General features: G+C 41.1%; 1 protein-coding gene across 1 annotated transcript in view; it reads left to right on the top strand.

Annotated features, from left to right (window-relative positions):
- The window catches only part of MEP1A (meprin A subunit alpha), a gene marked incomplete at its 5' end in the record, with an annotated part of 38,851 nt that extends 18,426 nt beyond the window's left edge, over positions 1-20,425 (top strand). The window contains 6 exons of the mRNA XM_079781608.1: positions 354-503; positions 3,200-3,415; positions 14,452-14,919; positions 15,949-16,122; positions 16,642-16,942; positions 19,661-20,425. Of these exons, the coding sequence (XP_079637734.1) occupies positions 354-503; positions 3,200-3,415; positions 14,452-14,919; positions 15,949-16,122; positions 16,642-16,942; positions 19,661-19,817 (1,466 nt within the window). The 3' untranslated portion in view covers positions 19,818-20,425. The remainder of the gene's footprint in view (positions 1-353; positions 504-3,199; positions 3,416-14,451; positions 14,920-15,948; positions 16,123-16,641; positions 16,943-19,660) is intronic.
- Positions 20,426-21,195: the final 770 nt, after the last annotated feature.

Below are 21,195 nucleotides of genomic sequence, written 5' to 3'. Positions count from 1 at the left end.
GTCTTTTCATTCTCTTCCACACGTATATAGAGAGGATATACCAAGTACAAAGTCCAGTATTGTAGGTACCTCCATCTTGATCTCAAGGAGTCAGGTTTGGTTTTTGCACAATGAGAGGCCTTTTTTATTATTTAACTCTGTGATCCTGGGTGCTGGGTAGGACTGCATGTGTATTGGCAAGTTCTAAGTTCTGATGAGGGACAGTAGGATTTGCATCTGAGAAAAGTCAAGAAAATAAAAAGGCTCATGATCCTGCTATATCTGAACAATGAGGTCTTAGTAACCTAAGACATTAGGTATTTGGAATGAGATGCCTTTAATTTTTAACCAGGTGACAAAAATGTCATTTGCAGCCACAACTCACACCCTTTTGGACCACTGTGCTTTTGAAAAAGCAAACATCTGTGGGATGATTCAGGGTACCAGAGATGACGCTGACTGGGACCATGAGGACAGCTCTCAGCCTGGACAAGTGGATCACACCCTGGTAGGACAATGCACAGGTGGGTGAAGGCAGAAAGTGGCCACCTGAGGTGGTTCATCAGGTTCAATTGGTAATGGCAGCCAGCATGTTTTGCCTCAGTTGGAATGTTAGTTATCAAACCTGGAATTCTAAATGTGGAAAAAGAACATTTGTATTTATTATTAACCTAATAAAAAGCACCGAGGTTCTGGGCGTGCAAAAGGAAGATGCATTTAAGTGATGACAAAACTGATGTGGTTATGTGGTTGATAAGACATGACTTTGTACATAAGGGCAATGTCCCTAGAGCAGTGCCCACCAATAGGACTGTAATGTGAGCTACATATATAATGTAAAATTTTCTCATAGCCACATAAAAAAAGAAACAAGGGAAAGTCTCTTTAATAATACATTTTACTTAATGTCTAAAATATTAACACGTGGAATTCAATATAAAAATGATTGCTGACCGACTTCACACTTTTTTATACTCGATATTTGAAATCTGTGTGTATTTCACCCTTACCCTTATCTCAGTTTGGACTGGCCACAGTTCAAGTGCTAAATAGCCACATAGATTTGGTAGCTGCCATATTGGATAGCACAGCTTCAGATAGTTTCTATGTATGGTTGGTGAAAAATCCATAACGTCAGACAGACCTTGGCGTGAAATCTGGCTCTACCACTTGTTAATTGTGACCACAGAGACTCGTTTTTTAAGTCTTTATTTTTGTTAGCCTTCTGGACTATCAACATGTTGATACTTCACAGTGAGGATGGGAGAAGACTATGCATACAGAACCCCCAGCTGCAGACCAGCAACTTCCCCTCCTGTTTTTTTCCACATTCCCTTTCTCTCCAGGGGTTCCATATATATATGTATTTTCCTATTCTAGCATCCTTTTATTAAATGCTAGTCATTGAAATAATCTCAGCCCTGTTTGGAAGCAGGTGGGCTTATAGGTCATAATCACTTTATAAAGACTGGACTATTATAAAGTCCCTTAGTCCATGCCTGTGTGTGAGTTGGTTAGATTTCCTTCACAAAAGGAACCCAGGTTGTCATCCAGATTCCAGGCCTCTAGGGAAAATGTCAGAGGTTGTAAGCCATTGCCACATTTCCTTGGGCCTTGGCAAAGGGTGAAAGTCTTTGCCCACATTAGATTATTAAACATATAATCTCAAGTATCCAAAGGGTTATCGAAGCCTAAAATTCTCATTAAATTTCCTTCATGGATTCTAGTACAATATCTTCTGTGGGCTAGCTGCTGGGCTAATATACAATTTACAGATAAACAAAAAGGTTATCTTCATGTGAGAAGAACCTGCTGAGAGAATGTTCTAGCACATTAATAGGAAAGGAAAGGATCACACCCCAGAAGTATCTAGGAAAACTTTATTGACCAGCCATTCTGCTTCTTCCACAGGAAGTACCTCATGGGACCCTGTTCCCTCTGCCGGTGAGCACTGGCATTGTTCAGGTAGATGCATAGACTCAAATAACTTGAAGGATAGAAGCCATATCCCATTTAAAACCCAGACATGTGAATGAATGCCTATTAGTGGCAGAGCCAGGGCAAGAATTCAGGCCTCCTGACTCCCCAGTTATTGGACTTTCACCTCACACTTCTGAGTACACCTAGGCAGAATTCCTAAGCAAGGAACCTTCAGTAATTCATAATTCAGAGGCCTCAGGATAAGTTTGAGTATTAGGAAGAATACACAAGAAAACGTATTTTTTTCCTAGTGTAATATTAAAGCCATCATGAAATTTGCTAGGTGGAAATCTTATTTAAACATCCATGCTCACTGCCCATCTGAAAGGCTCACACTCCATGTAGGAAGCAGGATAAAGCAGGTAACCCTACTACCAACCACAGTGCCTAGACCTGTTCTAGATGCTCTCTTCATTTTTACTTTGTAGGATGTTTTGAGTGGAGCACTTGGTAAGAAGTTGAATTCTGGAGTACAGTTTAAATGACTTCTTTATATGCAAGAATTGCTCATTGAGCCTTACTTTGAAAAGTGTGCTAGTTTTTAAAGTAATATATTCACTTAGCTGCCTGCTTATTTTGGGGGAGAGAATTTTGGGATATCTGACCTGGGCCAACCCCAGTTTTGGCACAAATGTAGACACTCTTTCCCATCTTTTTCAGTGTTCTTTCAAAGGTTTCTTTATATATAGAGACATCCTTAATAGTTCATACCATGCTTTGAATGCCCCTTTTATGACATAGTAAGGATGATTCTTTACCACAGCAAACACACTCAGTCATTGGGCTAGACACAGGTGAAACTGAACCCTTAACAATGTGAATATTTAAATTCCAATCGCTATACCTTTGAATCCCACCGTTTCTTATACAATTAGGAGGCCAGCTCTTTGCCTTGGAATGAATCTCTAAACAATGAAGTCAACGAGGGAAATAGAATTCCCCTCACAGACACTAAATTCTATCAAACTTTGCTTAAAGCCCATATTTTCTAAAGTCAGAAATCAGTGTTTACCAACTTGGGAACAAAGTATTTCAAAAGAAGCAGTGCAGAGCTGCGGTTTAGCCTGTGAGTCTGTTCATGGAGACAAATAGAATATATACTGACAAACAACCTTCTTTTTATTTTCTCCAGCAGAGTTCTAGCTTGTGTTGGCGGTTGCTCACTATTTCACTTGGTGGGGTAGAGGGCACCCTGGGGTATGGGCAGCCAGAGATGAGATGTTGGGTGCTCTCTCCACAGGTGCCGGCTACTTCATGCTATTCAACACCAGCTCGGGGTTGGCAGAAGAGGCAGCCTTGCTGGAGTCTCGGATTCTTTACCCAAAGCGGAAGCAGCAGTGCCTGCAGTTTTTCTATAAGATGACCGGAAGCCCTTCAGACAGACTCACCATCTGGGTCAGGAGAGATGATGGCACAGGCAACGTTCGCAAGCTGGTCAAGATGGAGACCTTTCAAGGTATCTGGAAGCAGTCATGCAAAGACTGATTTGGCTTGCAGTCTGGGATCCTGATTCTTTTTTCCTTTCCCTTTCCTTCCACCCTCCATTTTCACCCTCCCTCCCCTCTCTTCATTTCTCCTCCTCCTTTTCTTTCTCCTTCCCTTTCTCTTCTTCTTCCATTTTCCTCTATACTGCCCCCCCCCCCCCCGCAATGTTTAGTACAGTGTCTGGTATATTTGCACCACACAATAAATGTTTTAACCACTCAGAAATTATATGCAGCAATGAGGGGTTAAGTGAAACTTAAATACACTTTGTAAGAGGCCAGAGTATATAAATCCAATTTTCACTAGAACATTGGAGAAAGCCTGGGCAGAGAAATTTCTTGATTCAAGGATGGGGATTGGAAGGTAAAAGGGAAGCAGAAATTGAGGCTGCTGGAGAGAGAGAGTGGGTTAAATACTTGACCATTGGTGATTTTGCATGTTTCAGAAAACTGAATAATACTGTTTTTTAATATGAAGTAACTCTAGCCTACTTGTGAAGTTGATGAGAACTGAGCCATTTGTGTATAAACTTCATTATAATCATTTACATATTACTAAGTAACACTCTATATCCTATATAATAAAAGGGTAATGTGCAATTGACCCTAATGGTGGAACGACCAGGAATGACCTATGACGTGCACTGACCACCAAGGGGCAGATGCTCAATGCAGGAGCTGCCCCCTGGTGGTCAGTGTGCTCCCACAGGGGGAGCTTCACTCAGCCACAAGCCAGGCTGATGGCTGCAAGCCCAGCAGCAGTGGTGGGAGCCGCCCCGGCCTCCTCTGTAGCACTAAGGATGTTTGAATCCAGCTTATGCCTGCTCCGCGGGGAGTGAGCCTAAGCTGTCAGTTGGACATCCCCCGAGGGCTCCAGGGCTGCCAGAGGGATGTCTGACTGCCAGCTTAGGCCCAATCCCCCAGGGAGTGGGCCTAAGATGGCAGGTGGACATCCCCTGAGGGGTCCCAGACTGCAAGAGGGTGCAGGATAGGCTGAGGGACCCCCAGAGTGCACGAATTTTTGTGCACCAGGTCTCTAGTATTTCTATAAGAGGGCCAGCATGAAAACCTTAGAATGCTAAGGTAGTCAGTTGGATATGAGGGTAGTCTGGCTGTATATCAATACCCAGGGTTATAAAGCTAAGTATTTACATCATTTTATTGTGGTGGTGGTTCATTCATAACAGGGAAAGAGAGACTTGCTTTCCTATTTTTTCATTCAACAAGGAATTTCTCAATTAGAGTGAGCCCAAATAAAGGGAGAAGTCTTTCAGTATTTCTAGAGGAATCTGCTACTTTTGAAGGGTGGGAGCTTCCTTAGGGCTACTCATAAGAACAGGTGCCCAAATGACCTTTACCCAGGCCACTCTGGATTACCTGGGAATTCTACAGATAACAGTTTTAAGGAGTTCACTCTTCTGTCTGAAATCTACCGAGCATCTTTATCAAATGGAAGGATGACAGCTAGGTGCCTGTTAACAGTCGAGAATTCTCTGTTACCAAGGATTGTAAATATTTAATGAGAAAGTGAATTAGAGTCTCATTAACATCAATAGGGACTCTACAACCACAACACCCAGGGAACAGCTGCAAACCCAGGAACACTGGCTCTCAAGCAGCTCAAATACATGGACTCAGATGAGCTCTGCACCTTCTCACAGAAAGGTCAGATTTCGCCTAGGAAAAGGTGGGGTCTGTGATCCAGGCTGGAGAGAGAAATGCGTACAATGGGATCCAGAGGTTTGGGGGAAGTCTGCGCCCCACAAAATCCATGGCTGTTGGGGCACGAATGTAGAAGGGGATCTGCAGGGCTGCTAGCAGAAGGGAACTCTAAAAATCAACCCATAGCTGGACTGGGTGCAAAAAGGCAGTCTGAAATTTTACCAGTGTGCCGGCTGCTTAGTGCCAGGGGAAAAAAGATGTGCACAGAGATGTTCACAGAGTTGCATGCAGTGTTGGAGGGCAAAAGTCGCAAGTTCGCGCACTTACTCTAGCTCTTTTTTTCTCTTTAAATCCTTGCTTTTGATTACTAAACCCAGTACATAGGATCACCCAATTGGGGAAACTCTCAGAGACTGCAGGGAAAAGTTGTTTTTGTAGAACCTGGGGATCAGAGTGGGGAGTAACGATCAGAGAACCAGCTCTGGGACAGTACATTCTCCCAAACCAGTATTAAGTGTGACAGGGAAAACAAAATCTAAATACTAGCTAGAGAAGATTAATAGCTCCGGAGGTCAATCCAGAAACACTGTCACCCAGGGGTTGAATCACAAATTGACTCTTGTATAAACACAAATAAAGGAGTTTAAGAAACAAAGAAATATGGCCTGCTGGAAAATCAGGACTGTGGCTTACAACACAGAGGAGCAGTGGAATGCAGGGAACTTCAATACTGTTCTGACTACTGGACAGGAAACAGGCATACCAAACAGAACAGTAGAGGAAGTGAATGAACTTCACTACTGCACATTTTTATTTTTTCATCTTTTACTTAAGAAACTAATTTTTTTCTTTTTTTTCCTCACTTGATTTTACCTTTATAATTATTATATTTTTATTTTTAATCAGTATTATTACTACTACTATTTTACCTTTTTTTAAAAGTGTCATTTTATTTTCTCTTTATTTTATTTTATTTTATTTTGGGATTAGTGTTCTACATTCTATTTTCATTTTTCCTTTAGCATCATTTTACTCTATCTCAACTTTACCTTTATGCCAACACTCTCTTCCTCACTTTTCCCCTTTTGTTGTCCTGTTTCTCATACCCTATTCCTGCTTTAGATTTTCCTTATTCCTTCTTTTTACCCCCTGTTAAAAATTCACCCTACTTATATATCTAATTTCTGATCCCCTGCTCTAAGTCCATACACACCTCTCTCTTCTCTTTCTTCATTATCAAAAATTTTTTTCTCTCTGCCCTTTTTTGTTTGTTTGTTTTTTGTTGTTGTTGTTATTGTTTTGGTTTGGTTTTTTTGTTCTAGGTTTTTTTGTTTTATTTTATTTTGTTTTGCCTTGTTTCTCTCCATCCTATTGTTGTTTGCTTGATTGTTGATTAGATTGGGGTTTTTTGTGTGCTTGTTTGTGAGATTGTTTCTCTTTTTTTTGTTTGTTTTTTGCTTCTGTTTTTCCTCTCCTCACTTGTTATAAGTTGTTGTTTGTAGTTTGTATTCATCTCTGGGTGTTTGTTGTTTGCATTTTTTGGAATTAGTGGTTGTTCTATTGGAGTTTTCCCCCCATATAAATAGTTTTTTTCCCCTTATTTTTTATTCTCTTTCTTACTTTTTTTCCCCTTTTCTCAATATCATTTTTGCACTCCCTTTTTTTCTTTCTTATTCCTTAATTCTCTTTTCTCTGGTGGTCACCTTTATTTGGGGTTATTAGTATCGTGAATACATTTGTGTTCAGTGCCTTGTGCATTGTGCCTGGTTGTGTTGTATTTTGTGCCTTTAAATCAATGCAGGAGAGAGAGAGTTACATAATCAGATACCTGGAGAAGAGAGATCATGGGGGACAAAGAAACAGTCTGCATATGAAAGAAAAGGAAGCATCATCAGAAAAGGAAATAAACAAAATGGAGGCAAGCAATATGTCAGATAAAGAATTCAGAGAAATTGTCATAAGGTCGCTGAAAAGAATGGAAGACAAACTCAACAATATGTGTAAGAACCAAGAGGAAATGAAAAATGACATCACTGCTATAAAGAACTCAATAGAAAGCCTCAACAGTAGACTAGAAGAAACAGAGGACCGCATCAGTGAACTAGAAGACAAGGTAGAAAAAAATACCCAAGCAGAGCAGCATCTAGAAAAAAACTTAAAAAACAGGAGGAGAACCTAAGGGAACTTTGGGACAACACGAAACAAAACAACATCCGCATAATAGGGGTGGCAGAAGGAGAGGAAACTGAGCAAGGAATAGAAAACCTGTTTGAAGAAATAATGACTGAAAACTTCCCTGATATAGGGAAGAAAAAACTCACACAAATCCAAGAAGCTCACAGAGTCCCAAACAAAATGAACCCCAAAAGACCGACGCCAAGGCACATTATAATTAAACTAGAGGCCCAATGCACGAAGATTCGTGCAAGAATGGGCCTTCCTTCCCCTGGCTGCCTGCACTGCCTTCCACTCCGGCCGGAGCCACCTTTCTGCCTTGGCTCCAGCCCGGAGCCACCTTTCCACCTTCCCACGCTGCCCAGAGGCCTGGAGCTGCTGGGGCAGTTCGGAATGCCTGCGTCATCTCCATGGCGACAATGCAAGTTCCCGCCCACCCCCAGCACTAGGCGTCTGCGTATGCAAATTAACCCACCATCTTTGTTGAGTTAATTTGCATACTCACTCCTGATTGGCTGGTGGGCGTCATGCAGGTACGGTCAATTTACATCTTTCTCTTTTATTAGTGTAGATTGGCAAACACCAACGACAAAGTAAGAATATTAAAAGCGGCCAGAGAGAGAAAGAAAGTTACCTACAAAGGATCCCCAATCAGACTAGTGACTAATTTCTCAACAAAAACACATCAGGCCAGAAGGGAATGGAATGAAATATACAAAGTCATGCAAAGGAAGGGTCTGAATCCAAGAATACTGTACCCAGCAAAGCTATCAATCAAAATTGAGGGGGAAATAAGGAGCTTCACAGAAGAAAAAGGACTAAGGGAGTTTATTACCACCAATCCAGCAATGCAAGAAATGCTAAAGGGTCTGCTGTAAAAAGAAGAAATAGGAAGCAAAGAAGGAACACAGGAGTAAAGAATAAAAATGGTGACAAACAAGTGCCTATCGATAATAACTTCAAATGTAAATGGATTAAATGCCCCAATCAAAAGACATAGGGTAGCTGAGTGGATAAGAAAACATGATCCATATATCTGCTGTCTACAGGAAACCCACCTCAGAAAAAAGGACTCACACAGACTGATGGTAGAGGGATGAAAAAAGGGTTTTCAGGTGAATGGAAATGAAAAAAAAAAAAAAAAAAAAGCTGGGGTAGCAATACTTATATCTGACAAATTAGATCTCAAAGTGAAGGACATAACAAGAGATAAGGAAGGCCACTTCATAATACTAAAGGGAGCAATCCAACAAGAAAAAATAACTCTGGTAAACATATACGTACCCAATACAGGAGCACCCAAATACATAAAAAAAAACTTCTGGAGGCTATCAAGGGAGAGATTGACAGCAATACAGTCATAGTAGGGGATTTTAATACCCCACTATCACCATTGGACAAATCCTCTAAACAAAAAAATCAGCAAAGAAACATCAATCCTAAATACTAATTAATTGACATCTTCAGAACATTTCACCCCAAAGCCACAGAATATACATTCTTCTCAAGTGCACATGGGTCATTTTCAAAGATAGACCATATATTGGGTTACAGGCAAAGTCTATTCAAATTCAAGAAGATAGAAATCATATCAAGCATTTTTCTCAGATCACAATGGCATAAAACTAGAAATCAACTACAATAAAAACAATTAAAAAAATCAAACACCTGGAGGCTAAATAGCATGGTGTTAAACAATGACTGTGTTACCAGAGAGATCAAAGAAGAAATAAAAAGCATCATGGCAACAAACGACAATGAAAACACAACAATCCAAAATCTATGGGACACCATGAAAGCAGTCTTGAGAGGGAAGTTCATATCCTACTGCAAAAAAACAAGAAACAATGGTAATAAATTACCTAACCCTACAACTCAAAGAGTTAGAAAGAGAGCAACAAGAAAAGCCCAGTATAAGCAGAAGGAAGGAAATAATAAAGATCAGAGCAGAGATCAATAAAATAGAGACCAAAAAAAAAATACAAAAGATCAACAAAACCAAGAGCTGGTTCTTTGAAAGGATAAACAAGATTGATGAACCTCTAGCCAGGCTCACCAAGAAGCAAAGAGAGAGAGGACCCAAAAAAACAAAACCAGAAATGAAAGAGGTGAAATAACAACCGATCCCACAAAAATACAAATGATTATGAAAAAATACTATGAACAACTCTATTCCAAGAAAATGGACAACCTAGATGAAATGGACATATTCCTAGAAAAAATACAAGCTCCCAAAACTCAATCAAGAAAAATCAAAAAACCTGAATAGGCCAATAACTACAGAAGAAATTGAAACAGTGATCAAAAATCTTCCAGCAAACAAAAGCCCTGGTCCGGATGGCTTTACAGGGGAGTTCTACCAAGCATTCAAAGAACTAAAACCTATCCTCCTCAGACTATTACAAAAAATTCAAGAGGAATGCACACTTCCAAGCTCTTTCTATGAAGCCAGCATTACCCTAATCCCAAAACCAGATAAAGACACCACAAAAAAAGAGAACTACCAGCCAATAGATGAACATAGATGCTAAAGTCCTCAATAAAATTCTAGCAAATCAGATTCAGCAATACATTAGAAAGATCATACAACATGACCAAGTGGAATTTATTCCAGGGATGCAAGGATGGTACAATATCTGCAAATCAATAAACGTGATACATCACATAAACAAACTGAGAAACAAAAATCACATAATCATATCAATTGATGCAGAAAAAGCATTTGACAAAATACAACACCCTTTCTTGATAAAAACTCTCAGCAAAGTGGGAATAGAGGGATCATACCTCAACATAATAAAATCCCTATATGACAAACCTATAGCCAACATCACACTCAATGGGCAAAAACTAAACCCCATTTCCCCTAAGAACAGGAACAAGGCAAGGATTCCGCTTTCATTACTCCTGTTCAACATAGTACTAGAAGTACTATCCATACCGATCAGACAAGAAGAAATAAAAAGCATACAAATTGGAAAAGAAGAAGTAAAACTTTCCTTATTCGCAGATGACATGATACTATACATGGAAAACCCCAAAGACTCCATCAAAAAACTACTAGACCTAATAAATGAATTTGGCAACGTAGCAGGATACAAAATTAACACCCAGAAATCTATGGCTTTTTTATACACCAATAATGAACTCACAGAAAGAGAAATAAAAAAACAATCCCATTTACCATTGCACCAAAATAATTAAGATACTTAAGAAACTTAACCAAGGACGTAAAATACCTGTACTTGGAAAACTACAGGACATTGAAAAAAGAGATAGAGGAAGACATAAAGAAATGGAAGAACATACCATGCTCATGGATTGGGAGAATCAACATCATTAAAATGTCCATACTACCTAAAGCAATCTATAGATTCAATGCAATACCTATTAAAATACCAATGGCATATTTCAAAGATCTAGAACAAACGCTCCAAAAATTCATCTGGAATAAAAAAAAAAAAAAAAAACCCGAATAGCCACAGCTGTCCTGAGAAAGAAGAACAAAGTTGGAGAGATCACAATACCAGACATCAAACTATATTACCAAGCCACGGTTCTCAAAACTGCCTGGTACTGGCACAAGAACAGACATATAGACCAATGGAATGGAATAGAGGACCCAGAAATTGACTCAAGCCATTATACTAAATTAATATTTGACAAAGGAGGCAAGAGCATACAATGGAGTCAAAACAGCCTCTTTAATAAATGGTACTGGGAAATTTGGTCAGATACATGCAAACAGATGAAACTAGATCACCAACTTACACCATACACAAAAACAAACTCAAAATGGCTAAAGGACTTGAATATAAGACGGGAAACCATAAAAATCCTACAAGACTCCATAGGCAGCAAAATTGAAGACACATGTTGTAGCAATATCTTTACAGATACAGATCTTAGGGCAAGAGAGACTAAGGAGAAAATAAACAAATGGGACTACATCAAAATAAAAAGCTTCTGTACAGCAAAAGAAACCATCAACAAAACAACAAGAAAGCCCACTGCATGAGAAAACATATTTGCCAATGTTATCTCCAACAAGGGTTTAATCTCCAACATTTACAGGGAACTCATACAACTTAACAAAAGGAAGATAAACAACTCAGTCAAAAAATGGGCCAAAGACCTAAATAGATACTTTTTGAAAGAGGACATTCAGAAAGCCAAGAGACATATGAAAACATTCTCAAAGTCACTAATCATCCGAGAAAAGCAAATCAAAACAACAATGAGGTACCACCTCACACCTGTCAGAATGGCTATCATTAACAAATCAACAAATGACAAGTGCTGGAGAGGATGCGGAGAAAAAGGAACCCTCTTTCACTGCTGGTGGGAATGCAGACTGGTGCAGCCATTGTGGAAAACAGTATGGCGTTTCCTCAAAAAATTAAAAATGGAACTGCCATTTGACCCATTAATACCACTTCTAGGAATATATCCCAAGAAACCAGAAACACCAATCAGAAAGGATATATGCACCCCTATGTTCATAGCAGCACAATTTACAATAGCTAAGATTTGGAAACAGCCTAAGTGCCCATCAGCAGATGAGTGGATTAGAAAACTATGGTACATCTACACAATGGAATACTACGCTGCTATAAAAAAGAAGGAATTCTTACCATTTGCAGCAGCATGGATGGAACTGGAGAGCATTATGCTAACTAAAATAAGCCAGGCAGTGAAAGAAAAATACCACATGATCTCACTCACTTATGGATAATAAAGAACATTATAACCTGATGAACAAAAAGATAGATACAGAGGCAGAGAAGCATCGAACAGACTGTCAAATTACAGCGGGAAGGCTGGGGAGTATTGTGGGGAGAGGGGTAAGAGATCAACTGAAGGACTTGTATGCATGCATATAAGCATAACCAATGGACATAAGACACTGGAGTGGTGGAGTGAGGGGAGGCCAGGGAAAGGTCAATGGGGAAAAAAAGGAGACATATGTACTACTATTTGTAATACTTTAAACAATAAATAAAATTTAAAAACAAACAAACATCGATGGGATCTATTATTCCTCACTTCCATAGGAAGCTGCAAGTGTTATCCTTGTAAGCATGAAATCAACTGAGCAACCTTTTCATGTTTAATTTAGTTCCTTATGCTGCTATGCATTGAATTCTACTGAATTCCAAGTGTTTCTAAGTTCCCTGGAAGTGTCATCTGAATGGACTTTTAAAACAATCCACTCTGATACTGTTTTGTCAATAAAACTTTTCTAAAAGGTTGGTTGAATATCATTTAGTGTTTCTGTAGTATACAACTTAAGGTAGTTACAACCGTTTTGAACAGTTTTTAACTTGTGCAAAATGTGTTTTTAAACCAAACTGCTTACATATAAAATATGTCTCTCTCTCTCTCTCTCTCCCCCCCTTCTCTCTCCCTCTCTCTCTGTATATATGTAATGTTTTATGCAAACTAACATGCAAAATACTCATGTTTTTACGAAAACCGAGATCCTCTTGTAGATGACAATTCTGAGCTATCAAGGATGACAATTGTCTGCGCAAACCATCTCAGAACTGTCTTTTGCCTGATTCATGGCAGCTCTATGGAAGTGTCTCAGTGAAACATTCCTAAAGATTTCATAGATGAGCCACGGCCCATTTGGTGATGTCCCCTCAGGACTTCCTCCTGTTACCACGTCCTACATTTCAATTTCATGGTAAAAACCCATATGAAGAAAATAAAAAGGCAGTCATTACCAGGAAATGGATCCTTATTTTTTTCTTTTCTTTTCAGAACTCCCATGGTCCAATCCTTCTGGATAGATAGTTCCAATCTTCTGTCTCTGCCCTTATCCCAGACTGTCTAGTGCCCATTACATTCACAGCCATGTGTCCTCTACTTGACCGCAGCCCTGCCCCCAGGAGATGTCAGTTACATTAGTTTGTAAGTTACAGGTGTGGATGCGTGCCTTCTCCCGCTCTTTCCTATGTATACAGATAACCCAGCCACATGGGTTATATAACCAGCTCCGCTTCAGAAAACAGAACATGGTTAGACCTGTCCCTTGAAGTTGTCCTTAGCGAGAATGAGTGAGAAAAAAGGTTGATAAAAGAGCTCTTAATTTTGGGGAAAGTAGACTCTATAAGAAGGTTCCTGGTTACAACACACAGAAAGTGGAAAAGAGGCACTTCCAAAGCCCTCTGGCTAATTGTCCTTCAGGTTAAACTTCTGTAGCACTCACCTGTATGAATTCAGTTTAGCAACCTGATTCCCACTTGTAATGTAGCATTTGACTTCTCTTCTTTAATCCCAATGCTAGGGTACACCCTGGGCACAATATGAAAGTAGGGACAGATCTTTGGGGAATTCTGAATTGTTCTACCCTGGTAGTTTCCTCTCCCTAGACCTTCAAACTCTTCTCTGGCTTCTTATGCTGCTGGGCCCAGGACCCCATTTTCTAGAACAGCCTTCTCACTTCTTACCTCAGCTCTTTATTCAAAGTTACCACTTCCAGTTCAAGCTCAGAAAAAAGAAGTAGACCCAATTTTACTAGAATGTGGGTATCTGGATAGTGGTAATTCTTTTGGGATTATTTGTTTTTTTAAAGAGAATAGCTTCCCTACTTGGTGGAATTTCACGTACTATGAGAAAGAGGGGGGAAAAACTGGGTGTTAGGGAGTGAGTCAGTTTTGCATACAGGAGATCCAGCTAACCCTGTAAGTTATCATCTACTCTAGAGCCTTCCATATATCTCTCTGGCATCAATTCACAGGTGGGACCATATGAAATTGCCATTGTGAGAATTTTGGATTACAAAATGATTCTTGTATAAGGCTCAGCCTAATACTTGGGTATTCAGTGCTAATATTAGGAGGTGGGGGGGTGTTTATACATCAAACTCAGGGGGGAACCCAGAACCTGTGAAATTGAATGGTAATGGAAAATAATTTTGTGATTAAGATTTGAATATGAATTTTTAAATAGAGCATAGTGTGTCTTTGCATAGCTACTTTCCCTTACCAGAAATGTAATTTTGGAAAAGATCTTTAACCAGTTTATAACAGTATCTATCTCATAGGGTTGTTGTGAAGTTTCAATAAGATAATTCATATAAAGTAATTGGCATAGTACCAGGGTCATAATTGGTGCTCAACAAATGCTGGCCACAGTTGTCACCAATCTTATTCTCTGTTCTCAGGTAACCAAACTTGGAAAATAGCCCATGTGACACTCAGAGAGGAGAAGAAATTTCGCTACCTTTTCCAGGGCATAAAAGGTGACCCCCAGAACTCGAATGGGGGAATTTACCTGGATGACATCACCCTAACAGAAACTCCGTGCCCCACAGGAGTTTGGACAGTACATAATTTCTCCCAAGTCCTTCAGAACACGGTTAAAGGGGACAAGATCCTGAGCCCTCGATTCTACAATTCAGAGGGATATGGTTTTGGGCTGACCTTATACCCTCATGGTAGAATAAACTCCATGAGGTCTGGCTACTTAGGACTTGCTTTCCACCTGTGCAGCGGGGAGAATGACGCTATCCTGGAGTGGCCGGTGGAAAACAGACAGGTGATCATGACAATACTGGACCAGAATCCAGATGCCAGGAATAGAATGTCCTCAAGCATGGTGTTCACTACCTCTAAGTCCCAGACCGCTTCAGGTAAGTGGTTCTAGGAGCTGCCCCTCAACCTGAAGGGACAACAGAGGTGATTCTCATCTGTGTATAAGAGATTACCATTCCTCTCACATTTCCTCTTGGGGCATATCAATAACATAGTCATGTTGGAGTATTAGGTTAAAATTGTCAACGTCATTTTGTCTTCCTCTTTTCTGAATTCACCCATCAAGTAAGGGCTTGCAATGTGCCAAACTATAGGCTAAGTCCTTGGAAAAGAAGCAAACCAGGCAGTTCCTGCTCTGTGGAGCTCAGTCTAAATGAGAAGACAGATACTACTAATCATTTATCAGATGCTCAGAACCAATGCACTGATCATCACTATACTCATGAAATAAACTTGCATCAGTACAGCTGCTCCTCCCAATTCATTGAGGAAGCCACTCAATAGTGGACAATTGACCGTTCAGAGCTGTGCTTCTCTGCCCTTCCCCCCTTCCAATTCTGAGTTTTAATTCTCCTAGAAAGAGTAAATAAACTGATTTGCTTTGACATATTTTTTTCTGATTGGCAAAGCTCCACATTACTCATTAAAGACATTTTGGAAAGTGAAATATAAAGAGGTCATGTTGTTACAGAGAACCGGAATAAATCAAGCAATGCTTGGAGAGTCTGGAGTCACACTTTATTCACCGGTGGGCTTAGAGAAAATGAATTCAAATTCTAAGCAAAGCTACAAGCAGAACTTCCCTTTTTATTAAAGAGTCAGCCCAATGTGCGCTTAGTGGTTATCTTGCTGCTGGCCTCGAAAACAACACAGTTCTATCCAATTAAAAAATACACCTGGCATGGCATTGAGAGTATGGGCATATCTAGTCTCTGGCCTACAAGGTCAGACAGCTAAGTTTATCTTCCTCATTATTCAAGCAGGCTAAAGCAGGCTAGAAAGCAAAGTTGTTTTTTTAGAATAAGAGGCCGTCTAAAAAAAAAAATAGCAGAGAATTCCAAACAGTAGTTTTACAAAATAGGGGTTAGCCTTCTCAATGTGATTTTGTGTTACCTATAACTTTGCAGCAATAAACGGCTCAGTCATCTGGGACAGACCAACCATCGTGGGAACTTACGATAGGGACTGTGATTGTTACAGAAGCATTGACTGGGGCTGGGGCGCTCTCATCTCCCACAGCATGCTGAAGAGGAGGAGTTACCTTAAAAACGACGACCTTATCATGTTTGTGGATTTTGAAGGTACTTGTGCTGATCTTCCTGGACGAATAACCCTATCCTCTGGGTGTTAACTGACTGTTAAGCATCTCATGGAGGGTGGGATTTTTTATTTTTATTTTTTTAGGACTAGGTAAAAATAAGAGATATGTTCTGAGAGAACCACATGTTACTCTATTGCAAAACTCGGAAATGGAAGGGGGGAAAGGGCAGAGAAGCAGTTTACCTGTCCTTGGGAGAAACTAAAATTTTAGTGTTCATCTTTTGTGAGAATTTATCAAATATGACAGTTCTCGCGGACTTCAGTTTAGTTTAGGTCAGCTTATCCAGGCTAACTTTATATTTCCTCTTCAAGTTAAATAAAAATGTGATTGGACTACTTTGAAAATAAAAATAAGTAGCATTAGGAGAGTCAGCTGGGTTCAAAGCCACGTTTCATGTCACTAAAGGTGATGTCCACAAGGGATAGAGGCCACCCAGGGAACTTTGTCCAGGAGTGACGATGAGTGTGGTCAGATATTAACCATCCATCTCCCTCCTTAGACATCACCTACCTCAACCAGACTGAAGTCCCCCCTAGAAACACAAGGCTGACCCCCCAAGGCCTCGTTCTCCAAGGCCAGGAGCAGCAGGCCTCAGCAGAAGGCTCAGCGCAGGCCTCCTTAGAGAAGACCTTCCCCGGCAGCCAGGGCAACGGGCAGCCCAGGCGGCAGAAGCGGTCAGCGGAGAGCACGGGCCCCATGGAGGACCACAACTGGCCACCGTACTTCAGAGACCCATGTGACCCGAACCCTTGTCAAAACGAAGGCATCTGTGTGAATGTGAAGGGCATGGCAAGCTGCAGGTAGGCTTTGTGGCTGGTGAGGCGGGTGGTGGGTCCGCAGAGGGGAGCCATGTGCTTAATCTGGTAAAAGGCACTGTTCATGGGTTAGGGCAAGGACTCCATCAGGTGGTCAACTGGGCGTGGCTGTCCTTGACTCGGTGCTGTGCCTGAATCCCTGGGTGTTTGCTGCCACAACGGGACTCAAGACCAAGCTCCCAACTCTCCTGACTGCCAATGTTCTTATTTGTTATTAATTCTCATTATTATTTCTATTGCCTATTAGTTCTGCTGTACTATTATTGTAGTTTTTTACTAATAGTAGTAAGGGTACCTGACATTGATGGACTGCTTGTTATGTGTCAGATGCTTTCCTGAGCAGTATACATGCATCATCTAAAGTCAGCCTGAGACACACCGGCCCTGTCATCTCCAGGTAGTGCATAACAAAGTTAAAGCTTAGAGAGATTAAGTGGTTTGTCTAAAACACCCTGATGGTAAATACTGCAGCTGGACTTGCCTCCAGGTCTGTCTGTTTGCACGCTTTGCTCTATTTAATAGTTCTTTTTGTAATGTTTGTTATTTGCATTAAATTATTTCATGAAAGGATTTATTGATGCCAGAAGTATCAGTTTCATTTGACAGAATGGTAGCAGATGTAGGAACTGTTCTGCTTGGCTCAAAATATTTACATTTCTTCTTAGTTCTTTTTGATTGCCAATTGCTTCTTCTATTTTTGGCTTTTATTTTGAAATAATTTTAGACTTACAAATACATTGCAAAAATAATCCATAGTTCCCCATACCCTAATGTTAACATCTTATCTTATATAACCATGGAACAATGAGCATAGCCAGGAAATAAATGAACATGAATAAAACTAAATACTATGGCCAATAGGATTAACTAAACTAAAGATCTTACTCCGATTTTCCATTTTTCCTACCCATGTCCTCTTTCTCTTCCAGGATCCAATTCAGGATCCCACATTACATGTAGCTTTCATGTCTCCTTCGCCTCCTTTTATCTGGCACAAGTCCTCAGTCTTTCTTTGCCTTTCATCATCTTGATACTTTTGAGGAGTAGGGGTCAGTTATTTTGCACTCTTCCTCAATTTGGGTTTATCTGATGCTTTCTCATGATTATATTGAGATTGTACATTTTGGGCAAGAAGAGCAAAAATGAGATACACTCTCTCGGTGTGTCATGTGAGGGGTACCTGGTGTTAATATGTGTTGCTACTGGTGATGCTAACCTTGCTCACCTGGCCAAACGGGTGTCCACCAGGCTTCTTAGCATTCCTCACTCTGTAGTGAACGGATGCCTTGGGAGAAGACAACTCTGAAACCGTGCTGACATCCTGCTTCTCCTCAAATTCTCACCCACTAATTTCAGCCATTCTAATATTTTAATGGTGATTTTCTATTTTTTGTCTGCATTAATGAAGTGAAATTATACTATAAATAGTATCTTCCTCCTCCTCTTCATTCATTTATTTGTACAACTATTTACTTATATCCCTAAGGATTCAAAATATTAATTTTATTCTCTGAGCTACATTTCAATATGCCAGTACTTATCTTGTTGCTCACATTGTTCCAGCTTTGGCCTTGGGGAGCTCTTCCAGAATGGCTCCTATGCCCTTTCCACACAAGCTCATTCTTTCAGGAACTTGATGTTACTTCCTGGCATCACAGGAAGTCCCAGGCTCATCTTTTACTTGCCCTGCCCCAGCCCTGGAGTCAATCACTTTTCCAAAGTGCCAGGGTTCCTTTCATTGGAGAATGCCCACCTTGTTTCTTGGGGGTTCCACGGCCACGGGGTGGCATGGCACCTCTTTGCTGATAGGTCCTAGGATTCCAGATTTCAATATGTGCCCGGTGGGCTTCATCCTTCTCAGAGTTAGGAAGTCAAGGGTTTCCACTTGGGTGTCAGCCTCTCATCAGCCAAATTATTCCTCTCCCTCAAGCCTGCAGCTTGGAGTTTTGGGAGGAGAATGGACCAGAGAAAACTTGCTATTATTCACTGATTTTTAAGAGGCCAATTCCAGGATGAATAAAGGAGGCCTTAACTTCTATCCTGCCACTCTGCTCTGGGGCAAGACTTTGTGATAGGAATGTTGTTTGACACAAAGGCTGGGATTGTTCTCATGGAAGAGATGAAACATTGCCCTTAACACCGTGGTTCTGAGATTAGTTTATCTTTATAACAAATAACTTTTTTTTTTAAAGAACACCAAGGATGGCATAGCCATTATGTGCCAGACATCTCACCTTACAGTAACACTTGGATGGATATTTTCTAGAAGTTTACAGGGTCCAACATTAATGCACTGAGACTCTATCTGGAGAATTCACCATGTAGCTTATAGTCTGAGCCAGAGTCAGGCAACATATTCTTTAAGTACCCCAAACCTTCCTCCTGAACTTTGCACCTGCAGGCCGAGTCTCCAGTCTGGAGACCGACCTCTGGGATGAGACTTCTTGTGTGAAACACTGACCTCATGACCTTGAGCAAGTTATTTAACCTTTCTGTAAATGAGGTTGGTGAGAATGGCCTGACTATAACCAAGGACTGTTACAGGATTCAGTGCACTGGCACATACAAAGCCCTTCGACTGGGGCCAGGCCCGTGGAACCGCTCAGTAAGCGCTCACTGCCATTTCTGATGTGCTGGCGCTTGTCGCTGGGAGGTGCGGGGGCTCCGGTGGCTCCCACATGAACCCCTGTGTCCTGTTCCCAGGTGTGTCTCCGATCACGCCTTCTTCTACACGGGAGAGCGCTGTCAGGCCATGCAGGTGCACGGCAGCATCCTGGGCCTGATCATCGGAGGCACCGCCGGCATGATCTTCTTGACCTTCACCATCATCTTCACGCTTCCCAAAAAGTCGAGGCAGTGACCCACCTGCTGACATCAGCCAGACCGAAGAAGCTCCTCCTCTACTCACACCTCTGCTCGTGTGCTGAACGCAGTTTGGGGTGGGTTTTGTCAGCCTTGTTTTGAACAGGCCTCTGAGGACCAAGGCCTCCAGCCCCCCGTGTGACTGATATGGTTTTTCTGTCCCCAACCCTCACATGATTCTGTTACCCTGCTATGTGCTCTGAATGGATCTACTGTGTCTGTGACAGCACTCACTACACTTCTTTGTAAATCACTTGTTTAATTGATTGTCTTTCCCACAGACTGTAAGCTCCATGCAGGCAGACCCTCATATCACACCAGTGCCAATGCCTGGAAGCGAGACAGCCTAGCCCACTGTGGGCCTTCAGTGAAAGTGGATGAATGAACCAGTAATTGAATGAATAACCAAGATATATGAACTCTCATTCCTTCTGTAGATGAAATATCTACAATAAAATTTGTACCTTGTTTGCATCAGAATCAAATGCTCAAATACATACTTTTCACTGGACACAATAGTGTTATTACTCTTTCAAGGTCTCCTCTGCTAAAGGATTTCAAATAAAGAGTCCTCCCAGCAGCAGGGCCCCAATGCACTTGCTCTCCTCCTCTGAATCTAAGAACAGGTTTTAACAAGTTCAATAAATATTTGGTCAGTTCCTTCCCTGTGTTCAGCATTGTGTGTGTTTGTTTTTGTGTGTGTGTTTTTTTTGTGTGTGTGTGGAGTGGATGGGGGAGAGTTGACCCCAAACCCTTTCTCAGATCCTTTTATATTTTAAAGTATATTTTATATGCTATTCATGTATAAGATTATTAAATTAACAAACTGAAAGTACCAAGTAGAAAAAAAAATTAAAGAAGTCTTTTTAGAATACTTCCTTTCCACAGTTACTAAGGAGATAATAGTCTAGAAAGTCCCCAGGTAGATCAGGTCACTTGGTGTGAGAGAGAGCTGGCTCGGAAGTTTACTCAAAGAAAATGCTTCAGGAGCCGGAGTGGTCCAGGCTTTAGGGCACCAGGCTTCCTTAGTATATACTTTATGGACATTCTAAAACAAACATGAGGGGTTCAGAAGAGTCCCTGTAATGCACAGCTGTGAGAAGAGTTTGTAGCGGGTGCTAACAGCATCCCTAGGGCACTGACTCTTCAGCCTGGGGTGCATCAGTCCTCCCCTACCCCACCAAGGCTGGTTAAAACACCAATGGAGGGCCCCGCTCCAGAGGTTCTGACCAGTGGGTCTGGGGTGGGGTCTAAGAATTTGCATTTCTAGCCCTAACCGGTTTGGCTCAGTGGATAGAGCATTGGCCTGAGGACTCAAGGGTCCCAGGTTCGATTCTGGTCAAGGGCATGTACCTTGGTAGTAGGCACATACCCAG

The sequence above is a fragment of the Cnephaeus nilssonii genome (assembly GCF_951640355.1).
Source record: "Cnephaeus nilssonii genome assembly, chromosome: 9".
NCBI lineage: Eukaryota > Metazoa > Chordata > Mammalia > Chiroptera > Vespertilionidae > Cnephaeus > Cnephaeus nilssonii.
The sequence above is the reverse complement of the archived record's forward strand: the minus strand, read 5'-3'. Positions and strand labels throughout refer to the sequence as shown.